The sequence below is a fragment of the Monodelphis domestica genome, chromosome 1 (assembly GCF_027887165.1).
Source record: "Monodelphis domestica isolate mMonDom1 chromosome 1, mMonDom1.pri, whole genome shotgun sequence".
In the NCBI taxonomy this organism is placed as follows: Eukaryota; Metazoa; Chordata; class Mammalia; order Didelphimorphia; family Didelphidae; genus Monodelphis; species Monodelphis domestica.
Genome location: NC_077227.1, coordinates 386,387,524 through 386,405,888, shown reverse-complemented (window position 1 = coordinate 386,405,888; position 18,365 = coordinate 386,387,524). Strand labels below are relative to the sequence as shown.

The following is an 18,365-nucleotide window of genomic DNA, read 5'->3' as shown; positions in this document are numbered from 1 at the left end:
ATCTTAAAACATTTTTGGAGGTTTTATTTTGGAAGTTTGAAAGGCATTGGCATCCTCTATTCTAGTGAGAAGAAAAGCAACTCCCACAATTTTTCCTCATAACTTAGATTCTTCAGCCAGTCAATCATATCATAGCCATTGGCTCTGCCCTCCTCTTAGGTATGGCTTCCTCAATGGAAATGGATTGATGTGTGCCACATCTTGGTACTGGAGAGATGGGCTCTAAGCAGGGCATTCAGATAGTCCCAACAAGAAAATTCAGTTTTACAGCATTCAACAATTACCATTTAAGAAGCAAAATATATTTATTCTGCTAGGGGTCAGAAATATCTGTCCAGGACTAAGAGTAGGGACTTTAGAATAGAGATATGGTTAAGGGTCATTTGGTATTCTAAAGTTTAGAAAAATTAGAATCAGGAAATCATCGAATTACAACTTTGTTGTCCTTATGTATCCACATCCTGAGTAGACTTACCATTCACTGGAAACTGGAAATGATCTCAGAGTTTATGAAGATACAATTAGAGAACACAGATTGTCAGAGCTAGAAGAGATCTCAGAACATTAAATGAGAGAGCTGGAAGCAACACTGAAAGAAAGAATATCATTGATGGAAAGAATATCCTATTGAAATCTCTTATTTTACAATGGAAAGAAGAGAGAAAGCAGAAAGCCAGGAAGCAGGATTTGCCCCAGGATATTGAATTATATTAATGGTAAAAACAGGACTCCAATCTCAGTTTTCTGACTCCAAAACTAGGATTCTTTCCATTATACTAACTTAATCTTCAATATTAATTCCACTGGGGTTCCTCAGTCACTCATTTAGTGGGATCATGGACTGGCAATTAAGTGATGGAGTCTTGTTATTTGGGCAATATCTTATTAAAGAGGACAGATGTTTCAAACTCATGATAGTACTTGTATACGAAATAAAGTCCTTTATTTTAAAAAAGGGAAATACCCTATAGTATAATGGAAAGAAAACTAGCCTTTGAGTCTGGAGACTTGGGATCTAGTGCCACACCTGCTGTGATACTAATCTGGACAAGTCATTTCTTCTTGCTGAAAATTATTCAATAACGAGGGCCATTTCCAACTCTGACATTTTATGCTTTCAAGTCCCTTCCAGCATTGATATTCTATGTTCCAAGGCTCCTTCTATATATAACATTGTTTTCATTTATCTCTGACATTCTATGTTCTCAGGTCCCTTCCAGTTCTTACATTCTATGTTCAGAGGTCCCTTCCAGCTCTCATATTATCTGATTCTCACAATGAATGATAGTGACATCCATTGACCTATCCTATTCTTTCTATTGAATCCTGGGCTCTTTTCTTGTCCCAAATCAGTATCCAAAGCACCTTTACACAGGAGAATGCAAACCATATGGCATCCTTTCATTTCATATGAGGAAACTGGATTTCAAAGAGACATAGTGGTCTGTTCTACCTAACTCTTGTCTAGTTGGTAGTAAATGTGGAACTAGAATTCCCAGGATGGTCTTCTTTCCTTGTATATTTATATTGCTGCCCAACAACCATTCTGGGGAAGTATCCACTATCTATCTGAGATCTGCTACTTGGGCATTATCTCAAACATGCCCTGTGCCATGGAAACTGCTGTGCACATTCATCAGCACTGCTCTCAACAAACTGGTTTATATTGTTAATGATGGCTTTCAGAGGAAGGATGGTGCAACCCCAGGGGGTGGAGCTCTACTTGTATAAAATAATTGACTCCCCATCTGCCTTGTTCCCTGTCAGAGCATCCGGTTAGCGATGCAATGTGTCGAGTCAACTCATAGACTCTGTCTTGCGAGAACTGTCTTGACAATGAAGAGTTCATCCCTATTTGTTCTACTCATCTTGGCCTTTGGCTGCATCTCAGGTGAGTGCCTTGTCACCTGCTATGTGTATCTCTATCTGCCTGGTATAGATTTTCCATCCATAGTGCCACCCAAAGAAGGTACTTTGGAGGATAAAGAAATAGAAAATGTTATTGTTCCAATTATTTCTGGAGTAAGATTTTAAAGGCTTATTATGAAGATCCAATAAGCTTATTCATCTAAAGGGTTTTGTCAGCTATTGCTATTATTTGAGACATATCTAGTCAAATCCCTTCATTTGACAGAGGAACAAGCAGAAACCCAGGGCAGAGAAATTGTTGGATGAATTTAAGAATTTAATTGCCCAAGGTCACCGACTAGGAAGAAGCAATATCAAGACAAGAACCTGGGTTTTCAGAATTTGATACAGAATACTTTGTCCCATGGAGTCATTAATTCTTCTAAGAAGGAACTGAAACCCTTGATGAGAAAGCAAGTCCAGCAGGTCACTGTTTATCTGGAGCTTTTGTGTTCCCTTTGCAAACTTGCCCATGTCTTAATTAAATATTAAATTTAATTCAGTCAGAAACTTGGTGATAAAGAAAAATGCTAGGTTTTTTTATAGTGGGGAAGGAGAAGAGGGGAGTTTGGCAAAATAAAATGCCTTTTATTATCTTTTGTCCCTTCCCTTCCCTTCCCTTCCCTTCCCTTCCCTTCCCTTCCCTTCCCTTCCCTTCCCTTCCCTTCCCTTCCCTTCCCTTCCCTTCCCTTCCCTTCCCTTCCCTTCCCTTCCCTTCCCTTCCCTTCCCTTCCCTTCCCTTCCCTTCCCTTCCCTTCCCTTCCCTTCCTTTCCCTTCCCTTCCCTTCCTTTCCCTTCCTTTTCTTCCCTTTTCAATTTTTTCATGTAGTTCCCTCTCTCTGCTATCTTTGCCATCATGGAGAAAAATAAAGGATCATCAAATGGTTTTAGGGTTAGGCCTGGCTTTGTTATTAGTGGGCAGAGAGAATATTCTTAAATTGCCCATACCCTGAATCAGATGCTGAATCATACCCAATGATTTGACAGAAGTTTGGAGAGTGACTATTCTTCTGACAGATCATATTGGGGAAGGGAAAGATTGCTTTAGAGAAAAGGGCTAGACAAAGTAGGAGGCAACTGATCTTTTGGCATTGGGAAAGTGTGAAGAATTGTGCTGAAATAGATGAGCCATGTGAAAAAAATGATGCCTCCTCTGGGGTGGCATTGAATTCTCTTACTCTGGAAAGAATAAAGGATCCAAGGAAAGTGTTGAATCCCTGTCCATCTTTTAAAATCTCATTCAAATGCCACTACCATCTCCAGGAAACCTTTGCTGATCCCCAAAGTTAGTAATAATAGTAACTCATACTGTTATAACACTTTAAAGTTACAAAGTGCTTTTCTTTATCACTAAAGTATCTTGGGAACACCTCTGCCTTCCCCCACACCCCATCTTATGTCACCTTTCTTTCTTTTGAAGTTTTGCCCTTTTTGGCTTTTCAGTCTTTTTTTGCCAAGAGGAGCCATGGGAAAGTGAGTAACCATGGGCCCATGACTTATTTTGGGGCCTTCCTCCAAACTCAATTGCTTGTGTTAAGATAAGAAAGGAGAGGAATATGTTCTTTAAAAAAAAAAACTGGTTTCCCCCAAGAAAGCCAAATTTCATCAACCTGACTGAAAGAGTACTGGCCTGGGGGTTAAGCATCTGGGACCTAGGCAAGGACAACACTAATCCTAGGCCTCAGTTTTCTCTTTAATAATAATAATAATAATTCATTAAGTCATTTCCAGTTTTTTTCTTGTGACCCCATTTGGGGTTTTCTTGGTAAAGATACTGGAATGATTTGCCATGTCCTTTTCCAGCTCATTTTATAAATGAGGAAACTGAGGAAAACAGGGTTAGGCGACTTGCCTAAGATCACAGAGCTAGTAAATGTCTGAGGCCAGATTTGAACTCACAAAGATGAGTCTTCTTGATTTCAGGCCCAGCATTCTACCTACTGAACCATCTAGCATTTATACAGCATCTTAAATTTTACAAAGCATTTTACAAATATTCTCTCATTTGATCCACTATTTTAGGAGGTAGGTGCTTTTATTATCTCCATTTTACAGCTGGGGAAACTGAGATGGGCAGCAATAAAGTGAGGGACTTGTTCCCTGGGACATAAGCCTGATAGTTCTATATGTTACTAGCTTTGTAACTGTGGGGAAAGCCTTTTAGTAAAGAGGGAACAAGAATACTTATAGGGAGTTATGAAGAAAGTATGATGTGAACCCTAAATTACAACACTATAGGAAGGGGAACTATTATTGTTATTCCAATTTTGTATTAGTAAGAGTTGAACCAAAGTCCAATGTCCTCAAGGGAGAAACTGAGGCCCAGTGGGGCTAGGGTAGTACTGACTTGTCCCAGGTCATCTAGCTAGTCCATAGTAGATTCAGAATTGGAACTCAGGTTTTTGTATTTCAAGTCTGATGCATTTTACTCATATAAAGAACAAAATAGTGCTTAGTAATAACTTTATTCAATGATTCCTTTTTTAAACTAATATTTTAAGCTTTTCAAAGCAATTTCCTCTTAATAACCCTGAAAAGTATGGATCACAAATACAGTTATTTCCTTCTTACAGATGAAATTAAATTACTTTTTCAGGTTTATAAGACTGGAAACTTCTGAGATAGGACTTTAATTTGATTCTTAATTCTAAATCTCCCCCACTTTTCTTTATTTCACATTACTTTGTTTAACTATGGGTAGGTCTGGAGTTGAAACTGTATTAGGACAGAGGCACAGAAGGAGTTTAGAATACATAGTCTAATTGAAACAGAGGCTATCTTATGCTTAGGTTTTGTGGTTGTTCAGCCATTTAAGTCACATCCAACTATTCATAACCCCATTTGAGTTCCTTTTTTTTTTTCTTTTTGAAAAGATGCTGAAGTGGTTTTCCATTTCCTTCTCTAGCTCATTTAAGAGATGAGGCAGACAGGGTTAAATTAAACAACTTTCCTCTGGTCACACAGCTGATAAGTGTCTGAGGCAGGATTTGAACTGATTGGTATACCTTGGTATACAATATATATATTGGTATATATATATATACACTCTATCTACTGCACCCCTGCTGCCCCTTTTGCCTAGGTGGAAAACAGATATTTTGAGTGACCAGGGAGCTTTAAGCCAACAAAGTAGTCATGAGCTTTGAAAAATGAAGAATAGTATAGTGGAAAGAGCCCTGTGTTAGAACTAAGAAGAGTTAGATTTGAGTCCCCAACTGTGCATTATCTGTCTGTGTGACTGGTCCACTCTAAAGATCATAAATTCAGACCTGGAGAGGACCTTAGAAGTCTCTCAAATTTTATAGATGAGGAAAGTAAGGCCAATAAGTTATGTAACTTGTCCAAGGTCACAAAGCCAGTAAGTGGTTGGAGGTGAGATTCAAAATTGGCTGCTTATACTTTCCACTCTGCTACCATGGATCATGGTTTTCTCCTTTGTAAAAGTAGTGGCTTGAATTCAACAATCAACAAAGTCCCTTCCAAATCAAGGAATCTAAAAGTCTATTTTAGGAATTTAGGAATTTGTCACATTTAGGAATGTGACTAACATGTTGGAGTAGTGCTTACAGTTTAAAATTCTGTGAAAAGAGGGTATTATATGTTCAAAAATATTTCTGGGTCATGCATTCATTATTTTGGCACCTATTCATGACAAGACTGTATAAAGACTGAGGGAATATATACAAAGGAAAGTGACATACATATCCTCATACCTATTTTACATATGGGGAAACTGAGACTTGGAGAAGAGTACTGATTTGTCAAAGGTTACACAGAGGGAAGTATCAGAGCTAGGACTCAAACTTTGGTCTTTTAACACTATGTTTAGGTCTTTTTGTACTATGTGACACTGTTTCTTCAAAGAATAGAAAGTTTAAAGAATGGACACAGATGACACAATATAGATTTGACTATGAGAAATTCCTGAGAAAAATATATGATGGAATGAGGGAAAGATCACTGTAGATAGGTGGGGAAGCTGGAAGGAAAGCACTGGAACTGAGCCTTGAAGGCAAGCTAGGTTTAGTTTCAATGAACAGAGAAAAGGGAGGGGCAGAGAACAGGAGGAAAGGCTAAGGGATCATCTGAGAGTTCATGCTATATAGCTCCAGTGGGTCCCACTAGCAACACTCACTTTGGGGGAGTGGTTGACTGTGTTCAGAAGCCATACTGAGCCTGTGAATTATGCACTCTTGATGCTTTAATTACCTTATCTTTTGCATCTCTGCTTTTTTCCCAGATGTTGCGAGTGAAGATGAAATTCAGGTTAGTCCAGCTTTTCCTCTCTTCATTGATTCTATTCCCAGCTCCCTGAAGACAAATGATTGGTGATGGACACCTGGGTGTTAACATTATTCATCCTACTGAGAGGAGCTAATGGCCTGTGTCAGAAACATAAACACAGCTCCTTCATGACTGATTCATGAACAGACTTATACAGGGCATGACGGGTGTTTGCAAGGATTAGGCCATAGATCTGAGAATACAGGGTGTTAAAACTAGAAGGTAACTTGGAACATAGAAACTAGACTGGTTATTTCAAGTACAGATGAACTTTCTACTGAGCATCTGGTCAGAAGAAAGACTGTTAAGAGAGATTCTCTGCTTCTTGATTTTGGCAGCTAGATATGGAGCGTACTTTTGATCATGTAAAGGAAGAACCCAATAGTTCAGGCTCCTTCTGAATGATGGTTGCTTGGGGTTGTATCAGTTCCTTTTCAATCGACATCTCTAAACAGAGGCCGGATGACCCTTTGCAGGGAAGCAATAGAGTCTCTTGAGTAAGAGGCTGGATTAGAGGCCCATTAAAAGCTTGTGCAGCTTTGAGATTCCTAGACTTGAGGATTTTGTAAAGCCAACAAAAAGAGAACAATGCTGTGATCTCCTAATTTGTAGAAGCAGTACCCAGAATCACAGAATCTCTGAGCTTTGAGAGCCTTTTACTTCAATTCATACTTGGACAGTCATTCTTTCCATGGTTTCCCTGACAAGTGGTCAGTAAAAATTCTGAAGACCTCCATATGGGGACCCTCCTCTGGAAGATATATTTTGGTTATAACAAAGACCATTTTTTAAGACATGGAGGTATTAAGCTTTAACCATAACTTAGAGAAAACATATTTCTTTTAAAATTGGAGGAGGGCTCTGCATTAGTAGGGCAGGTGGTATTAATTTCCCTGTTAAGTCCCCTTATGTATAAAGTCATGGTGAGACATTCCCTCTCTTCCTCAGTCTCTTTTGTCAATTGATAAGCTGGCCTTCAGGGGAAGGAGAATTTCTGTGCTCCCAGAATTAACTGACCCAAAATGAATGAATCTTTAAATCCTAGAATTTTAGCCTTACAAGGTTATTTATGGATATCTAGTTTAACAATGGCTTGAGACAGGGATTTCTATGCAATATCACTAAATAAGTCATCTAGCTTTTACTAAAACACTTCTGATGATAGTTACTCATTTCCTTTTAAAGGTTTGTTTGTTTGTTTTTTTTAATTTGATCAGAAGGCCCTCTTTGGAAGGAAGTCATTTGTTGTAACAAATCTGCCTCTTTGTAACTTTCTCCTATGCTAGTAAGTCTTCTCACTGATACTATGAAGAATTTGAATCTCATTGCCTCTTAACAATCCTTCAGAAGTCGTTATCCAGGCCTACCTTGAACACCTTCTCTGAAAATGAGCTTATTATTTTATGGGAGAATCTATCCTACTTTTGGACAGCTCCAACTGTTAGAATCCTCTTCCTTTTACGAAATCCAAATCTGCCTCCATCCAACTTCCTTAAGTTAGTCACAGATTTGCCCAGTACAGTCTACCAGAATAAATATGATCTCTCCTAATCAAGATAACTTTTCAAATATATGAATGCATTAATTAGGTCTGCTCCCCATCCTCTTCCAAACTTTTCTCCATGGACTAATTCTTAGAGGAGATAGTAAATAAGACCATTTACATTGAAGATAAAAAGCAGAAGCAATTTGCCTGTTTTTCACTGTGCTAACCAGACAAGGATAGTCACCCCTTTCTTTCAGTGAGCCATCAGGCAATCTCATCTAGACAAGAATGTCTAGCCCATGATTTCTTTGCTCTCTTCCAGAGAGGGAAAAGCCAAAAGCTAGAAATGGGCCTCTCTTGCTCTGTCCAAAATGAAACTATCTGCCACAAACTGAGGGAGATCCTTTTTATTGAAGAGACTAAAACAGGTTTATGTTTTGCTCTTTTGATAATCTTCATGTCTATCATGCTTTGAAGCTTGCAAAATGTTTTACATAGCACAAAACTCTGAGATAGATATAATGTAAGGGTAAATATTTATTATATTATTTATTTCATAGTGGAGGATAGTAGATGTTTAGGGAGGCCGACTTATTTCTAGAGCCAAAGGACTTAGAACTAAAGGAGAGCTTTGGGTTTAGACCAACTCCTTTATGCTAAAAATGAGAATATGGGGGCAGCTAGGTGGCTCATTGGATAGAAAGAAAGTCAGACCTAGAAACTAGAGGTCCCAGGTTCAAACCTGGTCTCAGATAATTCCTAGCTGTGTGGCCCTGAGCAAGTTACTCAACCCCAACTGCCTAGCTCTGCTTCTGCTTGGAATCAATACTTAGCATCAGCTCTAAGATGAAGGTAAGAGTTTTTAAAAATAAGGAAGTGGAATACCTAGAGATGAGGAATGACTTGTTCAAGATCACATGAGTGGTAAGTAGCTGAGTTGGGATCTAAAACTCTGTTTTATGACTTCAATAATATTGTACTTTTTATTCCTGGACTTCAGGAAGAAAATGTCTTTCCCTCCTCAGAAACCCTGGGATATTTCCTTGATTGATAGCAAACTGAGATAAGGAAAAAGGAATGGTCAGAGAGCTTTGACATATTAAGTAGGCAGGGTCAGCCAGTCAGTAAACAAGCATTTATTAAGCACTTATAATCAGGCAGCTGGGTGGCACAGTGTGTTGGGACTAGAGTCAGGAAGACTCAACTTCATGAGTTCAAACAGGGTCTCAGACACTTATTACCTATGTAGTCTGGGATAAGTCACTTCATTCTGTTTTCTTCAGTACTTCATCTATAAAATAAACTAGAGAAGAAAATGGCAAACTACTCTAGCATCTTTGCCAAGAAAACCACAACTGAAAAATGACCTAACAACAAATATTAGGCACTATGCTAATGCCTGGGTATACAAAGAGAGGCCAGAACTCAGTCCCTCATTCAAATGGAATGGGCGTGGTTAGTTTTAGTAGTAGTCTCTCGGTAACCAAGGATGACAATTGTCTTTGTGCATTTTTGTGCACAAAGACACTTGTGCGTGAAGGAGATTTAAGTGGAAAAGTTGATGCACAGAGACATTCCCACTCTCTCGATGTTGGAAGCCTGGGTCCAGTGGCACGAAAAGTCGTTACACCTGGAGACTTCCTCAGCTGCATTGGATGGCCATGTTGTCCTTTGTGCTCCAACACGCCCTAAGCACTCCACAGTGCTTTGCTGCGTCGCCCTCTCAGCCATTGAACCTTCTTTTTGGTGTCTTCTGTCTGTTCCACCAAAATAGTCTTCACATGCTGGGTGAGCAAAGCCCTAGTTTACCAGGGGTTGACGATGACCGGATGGCTACCCTCAGAAGGTTTAGCTGGCATGTCAAAGCTGTTGCCCGGGGTGTGGCTGCTGCAGCTGCCACATGCTAGCAGCTACTAGGAGCCACAAGTGAGAGCTGGGTGTCAGGTGAGGGTCAGAGGCTGGAGAGCTGCCCTAGGAGGCATGACAAGCCCTCCATACCAAAGATATTACTCCTCCCTGAGCACCCCATGCAAATAAGTACAATAATACAAAAGATATATATTAGGTCATTCTGCCTGGGGAAGATCAAGGAAGCCCTCATAGAGGAAGCCCTTCTCAAGTTAGACACTATAAATGAAGATAGAATTTCAATATGTGTTAAGTAAGGGTTAGGGAGAGTAACATGGAAGATATTATGCATGTATGTACAGAAATAGTACATGAAAGTCAAGTATGATAGGGACATTGAGCTAAGGAAGGGAAGTAGTGTGGGATCAGGCTAAAAGGAAGTCTAGAACTAGATATAGAGCCTTGAAATGCAAGGCTTTGAGTTTACATTTGATTTATTAGGCATGGAATGGATTATGTGGAATGCTTGCAGAATTGAGAGACATAGGCTCCGAGAGAGAGAGAGAGAGAGAGAGAGAGAGAGAGAGAGAGAGAGAGAGAGAGAGAGAGAGAGAGAGAGAGAGAGAGAGAGAGAGAGAGAGAATGTGTGTGTGTATGTGTGTGTATATTTTTGTGTGTGTGTGTGTGTGTGTGTGTGTGTGTGTGTGTGTGTGTGTGTGTGTTAGGGGAATAAAGGCAGAGGGACACATTCAGAGCTATCATAATAATCCAGGTGATGGAGAATTGAAATAGGAAAATGGTTAGGGCAGTGGAAAGGAAGGAAATAAAGTGAGAGATCATCTTATCCAGTCAGGGTTTCAGGGGGGAATTATCTTCACTCATCTCTTTTTCTAACAAAAAGAAAGAAGTACAGCTCTGCCTTTACTAATGAGTAAATATCCCCACAAGTGAATATCCTTCTGCCTTAGACCCCATGAGCCACAAACCCTATTCATTTTAGAGTCTTCATAGTTTGAACCCTCTCTGGTATCTTCCTCTGAGCTATGGCTTCTTAGAAATGCCCATCCCTCTTCTCACTGGCAAAGTCCTAGATGCTACTCTAATAGATGTAGCCTGAATACAATAAACTCACAGAGCTAATTTTACAGGTGAGGAATATGAGATATATATACTTAAGGGACTTTCTCCAGGTCATACAGGTAGTAATTGTCTGAATCTGGGCCTGGAGTCAGGAAGACATCTTCATTAGTTCAAATCTGGCCTCAGATATTTATTAGCTGTGTGACCTTGGGCAAATCACCTAACCCTGATTTCCTATGTTTCCTCCTTCATAAAATGAGCTGTAGAAGGAAAGGGCAAACCATTTTAGTATCTTTGCCAAGAAAGCCCCAAATGAGATCATGAAGAGTCAGACATAACTGAAAAACAAACAAATTTTTCTGGCTTAACAAATATAAAATGTTTTAGTCAGGCCCAGTTATAGCTGGGCACCCTTATACTACTGCCTTAAAATAATCATCTTCCATCACAGTGTTTCTCAGGTGTGGCTCATGTATTGTCTTTGTGTCTTTTTAGTCAGATTTATCAAGGTCTACTTTAAAACAATGAATCTTTAACCTATATTCTATACTTTATAGTTCTGCTCCTAAAATCATGAGGAGCACTCTAAGTGTTCTGAGAGGAGACTAAGATGAGATTTAGAGGTAAATGGAACCTTTGAAATTATTTGTCCCCATGCTCTCATTTTATAGAAAAGCAAACTGAGCCTCAAAGAGGAGGAGAAATGTACATTAGATAATAAAGGCTTAGAGCAGCAGGGCCCAGGTGCAAATCCAGGTGGAATCTCTTTATAATACTATTTTTATCAGATTTCAGTTGGGACTTACAGGGAGACAGGCACTATGAGCAGAAGAAAAAGAGCTTCCCAGTCATGGAAGACAGCCAGAGAGAATGCTCTGAGCCCAGAGAAGGAGCATCTTATTTGTGGAATAGTCAGAAAGCCAGTATCACTGGATCAAAAAGTATGTGTTGGAGAGTAAGAAGGCTGAAAAGGTAGGAGCTAGTTTATGAAAGGCTTTGAGTGTCAGAATATTTATTTGATTATGAATGCAATAGTAAGCCACTGTATTTTATTGAATGGCTGGCTGATATTATAAGACCTGGGATTTTAGGAAAGCTATGAAATACAATTATGCTGTAACAAATGATGAATGAGATGGCTTCAGAGAATCCTGTGAAGACTTGTAAGAACTGACGCAAAGAGAAGTGAGCAAGACCAAGAGGACAATTTATACAATAACAATACTTCTTTAAGGTATGTTTCTTTCTAGAGAGGGTAAAAGTATATCTTCAGCTAGGAGATATTTTGGAATAATACTAATATGAGAGGAGGAGGCCAGAGGACTCTGTGTTTTAAGTAATTGAATGGAATCAAAAATAAGTTAAAGTATTTCCCTTTATGTCAAATGGAGGAAATCATATTTCTTTAAAGACTATATTCCTGGATTACAAGTTCTTCTAGGTCCTACTAAACTCAAAAATTGTAAGAATAAAACTGTCAAAGAGTGCATATAAGGACCTACCTATCTTAGGGTGGAAAGGATTTTACATAGGAAACTAGTCACTGGTTTATTTATTTATTTTTTTTGACATATAAATCAATCAAACTAGTCAGCACATTAGATAGAGTGCTGAGCCAGGATTCAGGGAGAATTTGATTCAAATACAGCTACAGATACTTATGACTTTAAGTAAAATATTTGATCTTGCTTTTCCTCCATTTCCTCATTCATAAAATAAGAACAATAATAGCCCTTATCTCTCAGGAATGTTGCCAGGGTGAAGTGAGATATTTACAAAGTACTTTACAAACCTTAACACAACTATATAAATGCTTAGTTGCTGCTGCTACTGCCAATGCTACTGCTACAACAATAACTACTTCTACTACTACCGCCACAACTAGAGAAGTGATGATATGTGTGAGTTAAGTTCATTCAATTAAATTATAGGTACTCTAAGGATGGGATATTATAATATTGGGTGGGACCTTTGAACATATATATTGGAAGGACTTTAGAATATACAATGCCAGAAATGGGAGAGACATTAAGATGTAGAATATTGGGTGTGATTAAAAAAATGAGTAGGCAAGTTCAATATGAATTTTATGCACACCTATTTTCTGAGAGCAGAGAAGAAAGTGTTTGCTTTATCACTGATCAAATTCAGGACTTGCTAGGTGACCTTTAAGACAGTAGAAAATATATTGGGTACATAGTTAGGCAAACTGAGTCCAGGTGCTACTGCTGACATGGGAGTGTGTGTCATCACAGTAACTTCTACCCAAATACCAAAGCCGATGGCTCCAGGGAGCAATGTCAGCATGTGGGCCTGGATCAACCCTTATGATAGGTGGGCGACATTTTGCTGAACTTGTAACAGTTGCCTCCATAGGACTCTGTGGGCTGGGTTGGGGTGGTGAGAAGGGTGACTTTCTGAAGAGTGTTGATTGATTGTCTTAGGTATCCCTCCAAAGAGATCTGGCTCAATGCTGGGTCAATATTCACATGAAGGAAAATTGACATCCAGAAAATTAAATGGAAAGAATAAAAATTCTATGTTCTGTTAACTGCAAGCTCATACTTTCAACAACCTCTTGCTTTATCCTGGGAGGGCCAGGAAGTTGTGTAGAAAATGGTTACTTAGGTCAGAAAAGTAATTATTTGGCATTTGAATATTTTAAAGTTTATTCACTAGATATTTCTATAAAACAAAGTTTTCTACATTTCTCTATGTTTGTCTGTGGGAGGAAAATGTTTTGGCTGACTTTATCTCATTAACCCTATAATTATTCCTATGAAGTGAGTCACCTGTTACCATTGGCTAACATAAAGAAACTGAGGTTCAGAGAATTTAAGGAACTTCTTTATGTTATGCTGAAATGAAGAGATGAAGAATAGAATCAATTGATAAACATTTATTAAGCATCCACTATGTGCTAAGAAACAAGACTTAACAGAAAAAAGAACCCTCTAGCTACTTCTCTAACTGGCAAATCACTGCTCCTCTCTGAGACTCAGTTTTATCTCCCGCCCTGAAAAATAAATGAGTTGGACAAGTTGATTTTATTTGAACCAGTTTCCGTGAGATGAAATAATTCCTAAACTGAGAATCAAGTAACCTGGGTACAATTCCCAGCTCTGTCACTAAGCAGCTATGTAACCTTGTGTATAAATGGAGATTTTGAACTCTAGACTTCAATCCACAGAAGTCCTTAGTATTTCCCAGAATTCCCTATAATCTTTTCTGAGTCTCCACTTGGTGAGATCATGTTATTGGTGTTTAACTGGCAGTAACGCCTCCCATGCTCTCTTCCTTTGCAATGATGCAGCAAGTATAGTGGTAAGCTAAGTATGGGGGGTTGGGGGGGGCGGGGGGGGTGTTGAGGGATTTTAAATGGGCATGTGGTTTTTATTTTGTATCGTCTTTATTCCTTGATTTCTAATGATCCTTAATAAACCTCATAAAATATAATATTTTTATTATTAGAGATATAATTTAATTATTACACTTGGATATGTCACCCACCCACCCCTATTGACCCTATCATCTCTATCTCTAAAATAAAAATAATTGTATTAGATGATCTCTTAAGACTTCTGGTCCTTAAAAAAACAAAACAAAACAAAGCAACAACATTCTAACTAGAAGACATACTCTGTAAATCAGAACACCAAAGTACTAGGCTCAGCTCTTTCACTTCCTGGCCTTGGACAAGGTTCTTTCTCACTCTGGAAATCATTTTTCTTTTTGATAAAATGAGAGTAATAGTTTTTTGAACTACCCATTTCAAGGAGTTGCACTGAGAGAAGTACTGCTCTGGAGATGGGTCTATTGTTATTTGATTCAATTATTCTAAGGCAGGCTGTCCTTGAAGAAGCAGGGTTTTTGTTGTTGTTATTGTTGTTGTTTTCTTGCCTTTTTCCTCTTCAGATGGTCTTTGTAGAGAGAAAAGGCCATTACATCATTTAGAATATGAATATGTTATTTCTAGATAAAAAGGTAACTGAAGCCATCTGAGTCTGGTTTGGGGCAGTGGCTATTTGGCCCACTTGTAACTCCCCCTTATACTATAAGGTAGTCTAGCTCTGAAGAACAGCAGAAAGGATTGACATGCTGTAGACAGAACTTTTATGAGAGAAAAATCTAGGGCTCATTGATATTACTAGAACCTTTGCTTTATTTTCTGCATTTGTTTTTAACACTAAAGTTTTCTTATTTCTTGGCTTAGTTGTCAGTCCTGAGTTAATTCCAACTATTAAATTTATTCTATATTGTGAATTCCTTCTCTTATTTTTTAAAATAAATAGTTTTAGTCTACATTTTGAATTTAGGTCTTAACCTGACTTTGTTCTAGATCTGGCACATTTTTTGGCTTTGTTCTAACTTCTGATTTATTCTAGATCTTGGCTATTTTTTGAGCTTGACTGCTCAATTCCTTTAATTTTTTATAGCTCTTGAGTTCATTCTAAATCTTAACTTTAGCTATAAAGCAAGGTCTTTGGTTTGAAAATAACCTTGTTTTAACTTGTAGGCTTATAGTAGCTTTTTGCTTTGTTTTTAAAAGTCTTGCTTTTATTATGGATCTCGGTCCAATTTTTGAACTTGACTTTTTTCTAGCTCTTAAATTTTTCTAAATTCTGATTTTATTCTAGATCTAGGTTCTGATTTTGAGTTTGGCTTTTTCTCTTTATATAACCTTACTTTCTGTCTTAGTGACAACTCTAAGACAGAAGGTCAAGAGGCTAGGTTAAAAAAAAAAAGGTGTTAAGTGACTTGTCCAGGGTCATGCAACAAGGAAGTGTCTGAAGCCAAATTTGAACAAAAGTCTTCCTGACCCAGGCCTGGCATGAGATTTACTGTGCCACCTAGTGGCCTTGTATTTTAATTTCAACCCTTGCAGGTTGAAGAGTTTAGTGATTGAGAAATCGGATATCTCATGAAAAAAAGATATTAAATTTTCTCAATTGTCATGAAGAGATGAAATAAAAGTAAGGCCATTAATGTCAAAACTCCTTTTTTTCTACTTTCTAGGATCCATGCAGTGCTTTCCGAGCATTTGCAAATAAAGAAGGCAGACTTGCCTGCACAAGAGAAAATGACCCTGTCAGTGGTCCTGATGGCAAAACCTATGGCAATAAGTGTACCATGTGTGCAGAACTCTTGTGAGTAGAGAAGCAAATATGTATAATAACAAACATAGGAATGGGGGTGCTTAAAGGATCTTAAAAGATCTTTCCCCAAGAGACTGTCAATTTCATCTGGTCTATTTTACAACTAAGATGAGAAAGCCTAGAAGGAAGAACATGATTACTAACTGTGAATATCTGATGGGCTGTCATTGAAAAGAAGGATTAGACTTGTTCCATATGACCTCAAAATGAGAACTAGGAACAATGAAGGTGACAGAATTTGACTCAATGGAGACAAGAATTTTCTAACCTCTGGGACCTATCCTCAATAAGTATTCTTGAACTCAACAACAACAACAACAAAACCCCCAAAATACATTTTTCTAGAAGACTGATGACCACTTGATGGAAATGTTGGATAGGGAATAGGATTCACTGTTTTCCAAGGTCCTTCTTTGAGATTTTATTATTCTGTCCAATAAGAGGTTCTTAAAGGACAGTCAAGGAGGTAGATTCATACAATACCTTATTTATTTTTATTTATTTATTACCCAGTAAAACCCCAAAAAGGAAGTAAATGAAAATGGGGATCAACATTAGGTGACTTCCTTGTCATTATAGTCACTAAAAACTATTTTTACCCATATTTCCTGTAATGCAATAACTAATGATGAACTGTTTGCCAGTTTTAATGAAGTATGGTTTAGGATGGGGGGGGGTTCTTGATTTAGTGTCCACAAACTTCCAGAGATCCATAGATAGTTTTTTTTGGAAGTGTCCATGAACTTTCCATGGAAGTGACAAGAAAACCAAATAACTATTTTTCACTATTTTCTAATTGAAATTTATTAATTTCTCTAAGTTATAAATGTAAATAACAAAAAAAAATATTCTGTGAAGGAATCCATTGGTTTTATCCAAGTTCCCAAAAGGCTAAGAATGCATGGTCTGCCATCAGTGTATTTTTTTTTTTTTGCTGAAGGGGTTTGGTTGTTTTTCTACATAGACCACTCATTTCTCCATACAGCCTGAAAGAAGCTGAAAACAAAGCAAAGGACAATGATAAGGGAGACAGCCGAAGTGAGGAAAAGGTGAGTATCCCAGAGATAATAACAGTAACTCCTCCTCCTGGCAGTTTACAATTTATAAAGCAACACTGGTAAGGGAAGTAGGTAAAGCAGGTACTCAGTTCTCCTTTACAAATGAAACCCATTCAGAGAACAGAAGGGATGCTTCCCTGACTCCCAAATATCAGAGCATGGATTCAACCCATCTTGACTCCACATCCAATGCATCTTCCTATTGCTTGGCTAATCTCTTGGTTTTGGGGGATTAACAATTTATGAAGAATACTTTCTATGTCTGTTTTATAATCTAGTCAATTGCATTCATACATGTATTTCTCATACTTAACATTTTCTCCTTCATAGTTGAAATCATCCTGAGAACATTCCCAGTGTCATTAATTAAATTTTGTGTTCCAAAATGTTTTCCTTTTCAGGTTCCAAATTTTGTTCTATTGTTTTGCTATTTTTATTTAGTAAGAGTATATTTGAGAAGGCAACTTGGTGGTATAGTGTTTAGAGTACTGAGTTTGGAATCAGGAAGAATCATCTACAATAGTTGAAATCTGTCCTCAGACATTTACTATTGATGTGAAGCTGAGCAAATCCCTTCAGCTTGTTTACCTCAGTTCCTCATCTGTAAAATGAGCTAGAGAAGGAAATAGCAAGCCACTCTAGTATCTTCTTCAAAAAACAAAATAAAAAGAAAGGAAGAGTATATTTGAGATTGCATGTGTGTAGCAAAAAGCATAATTTCCATCTCCTGCCACTCTCTGTATGTAGATTCACTTACAAAATACTTAACAGATTCGTAGACTGTCAAAACTTGAAAGGACTATCAAGAACAATTTAATACAATATTTTTTTGTACACAGGAGGAAACTGAGGTCCAGTGAGATTCTGAGAGTTGATGTCCTGTGTTCTAATATGCTATACCCCCAAATCCCTTGTATTTCTGATATTTTATGTTGTGTGTTCTAAGGGATGATGTTCTATAATTTTTTATTGTATATCCTAAGGGTTCCTTAGCTCTTGCATTTTTCATTCTAAGATAACAGTCTATATTCTATATTCTAAGGGATAACAGTTTGTCTTCTAAGGACTGACATGCCATATTCTAAGGATTCTCTAGTTCTGAAATTCTATGTCCTGAAGTTTTAATTTCTTAGGATTCTTCTTCTATGCTCTCCATTTTAAGAATAAGAAAAAGATATTCTGTGTTCCATGTTGTCAGGTCTGATATTCTATATTCTATATTCTAACAATGCTTTAGCTCTGATGGCCCATATTTTGTTTTTTTAAGTTTTGTGTTCTGAGGGATCCACCTACTCTAATAGTCATAGGCTCTATAACATTTGATTTGTTTCCTATTTCATTTTTTTTCCTTCTCTTTCTTTGGCTCCTTGATTATTACCACTTTTATGAGGCATCCACACCTAATTATGCCAAATAGACTGTCTTGCAGATAGCTTAATATCTGTCACAAAATTAACTTATTAGTGGGTTGGCCACAAAATGTTTTAGGATGAATCATGCCTTATAAACAAGATTTTCATTGTTTCTCTGTTGAGAACCAATGAT

The 18,365-nt window shown here is 37.8% G+C and overlaps 1 protein-coding gene across 3 annotated transcripts in view; it reads left to right on the top strand.

Moving 5' to 3' along the window:
* Positions 1 to 1,760: 1,760 nt before the first annotated feature.
* Positions 1,761 to 18,365, top strand: part of SPINK5 (serine peptidase inhibitor Kazal type 5) — a 92,065-nt gene continuing 75,460 nt past the window's right edge. For all 3 annotated transcript variants that reach the window (XM_056811624.1, XM_056811623.1, XM_016428362.2), the window contains exons 1-4: positions 1,761 to 1,891; positions 6,149 to 6,174; positions 15,623 to 15,753; positions 16,748 to 16,811. In XM_056811624.1, coding sequence (XP_056667602.1) covers positions 1,783 to 1,891; positions 6,149 to 6,174; positions 15,623 to 15,753; positions 16,748 to 16,811 — 330 coding nt within the window. In that variant the 5' untranslated portion in view covers positions 1,761 to 1,782. The remainder of the gene's footprint in view (positions 1,892 to 6,148; positions 6,175 to 15,622; positions 15,754 to 16,747; positions 16,812 to 18,365) is intronic.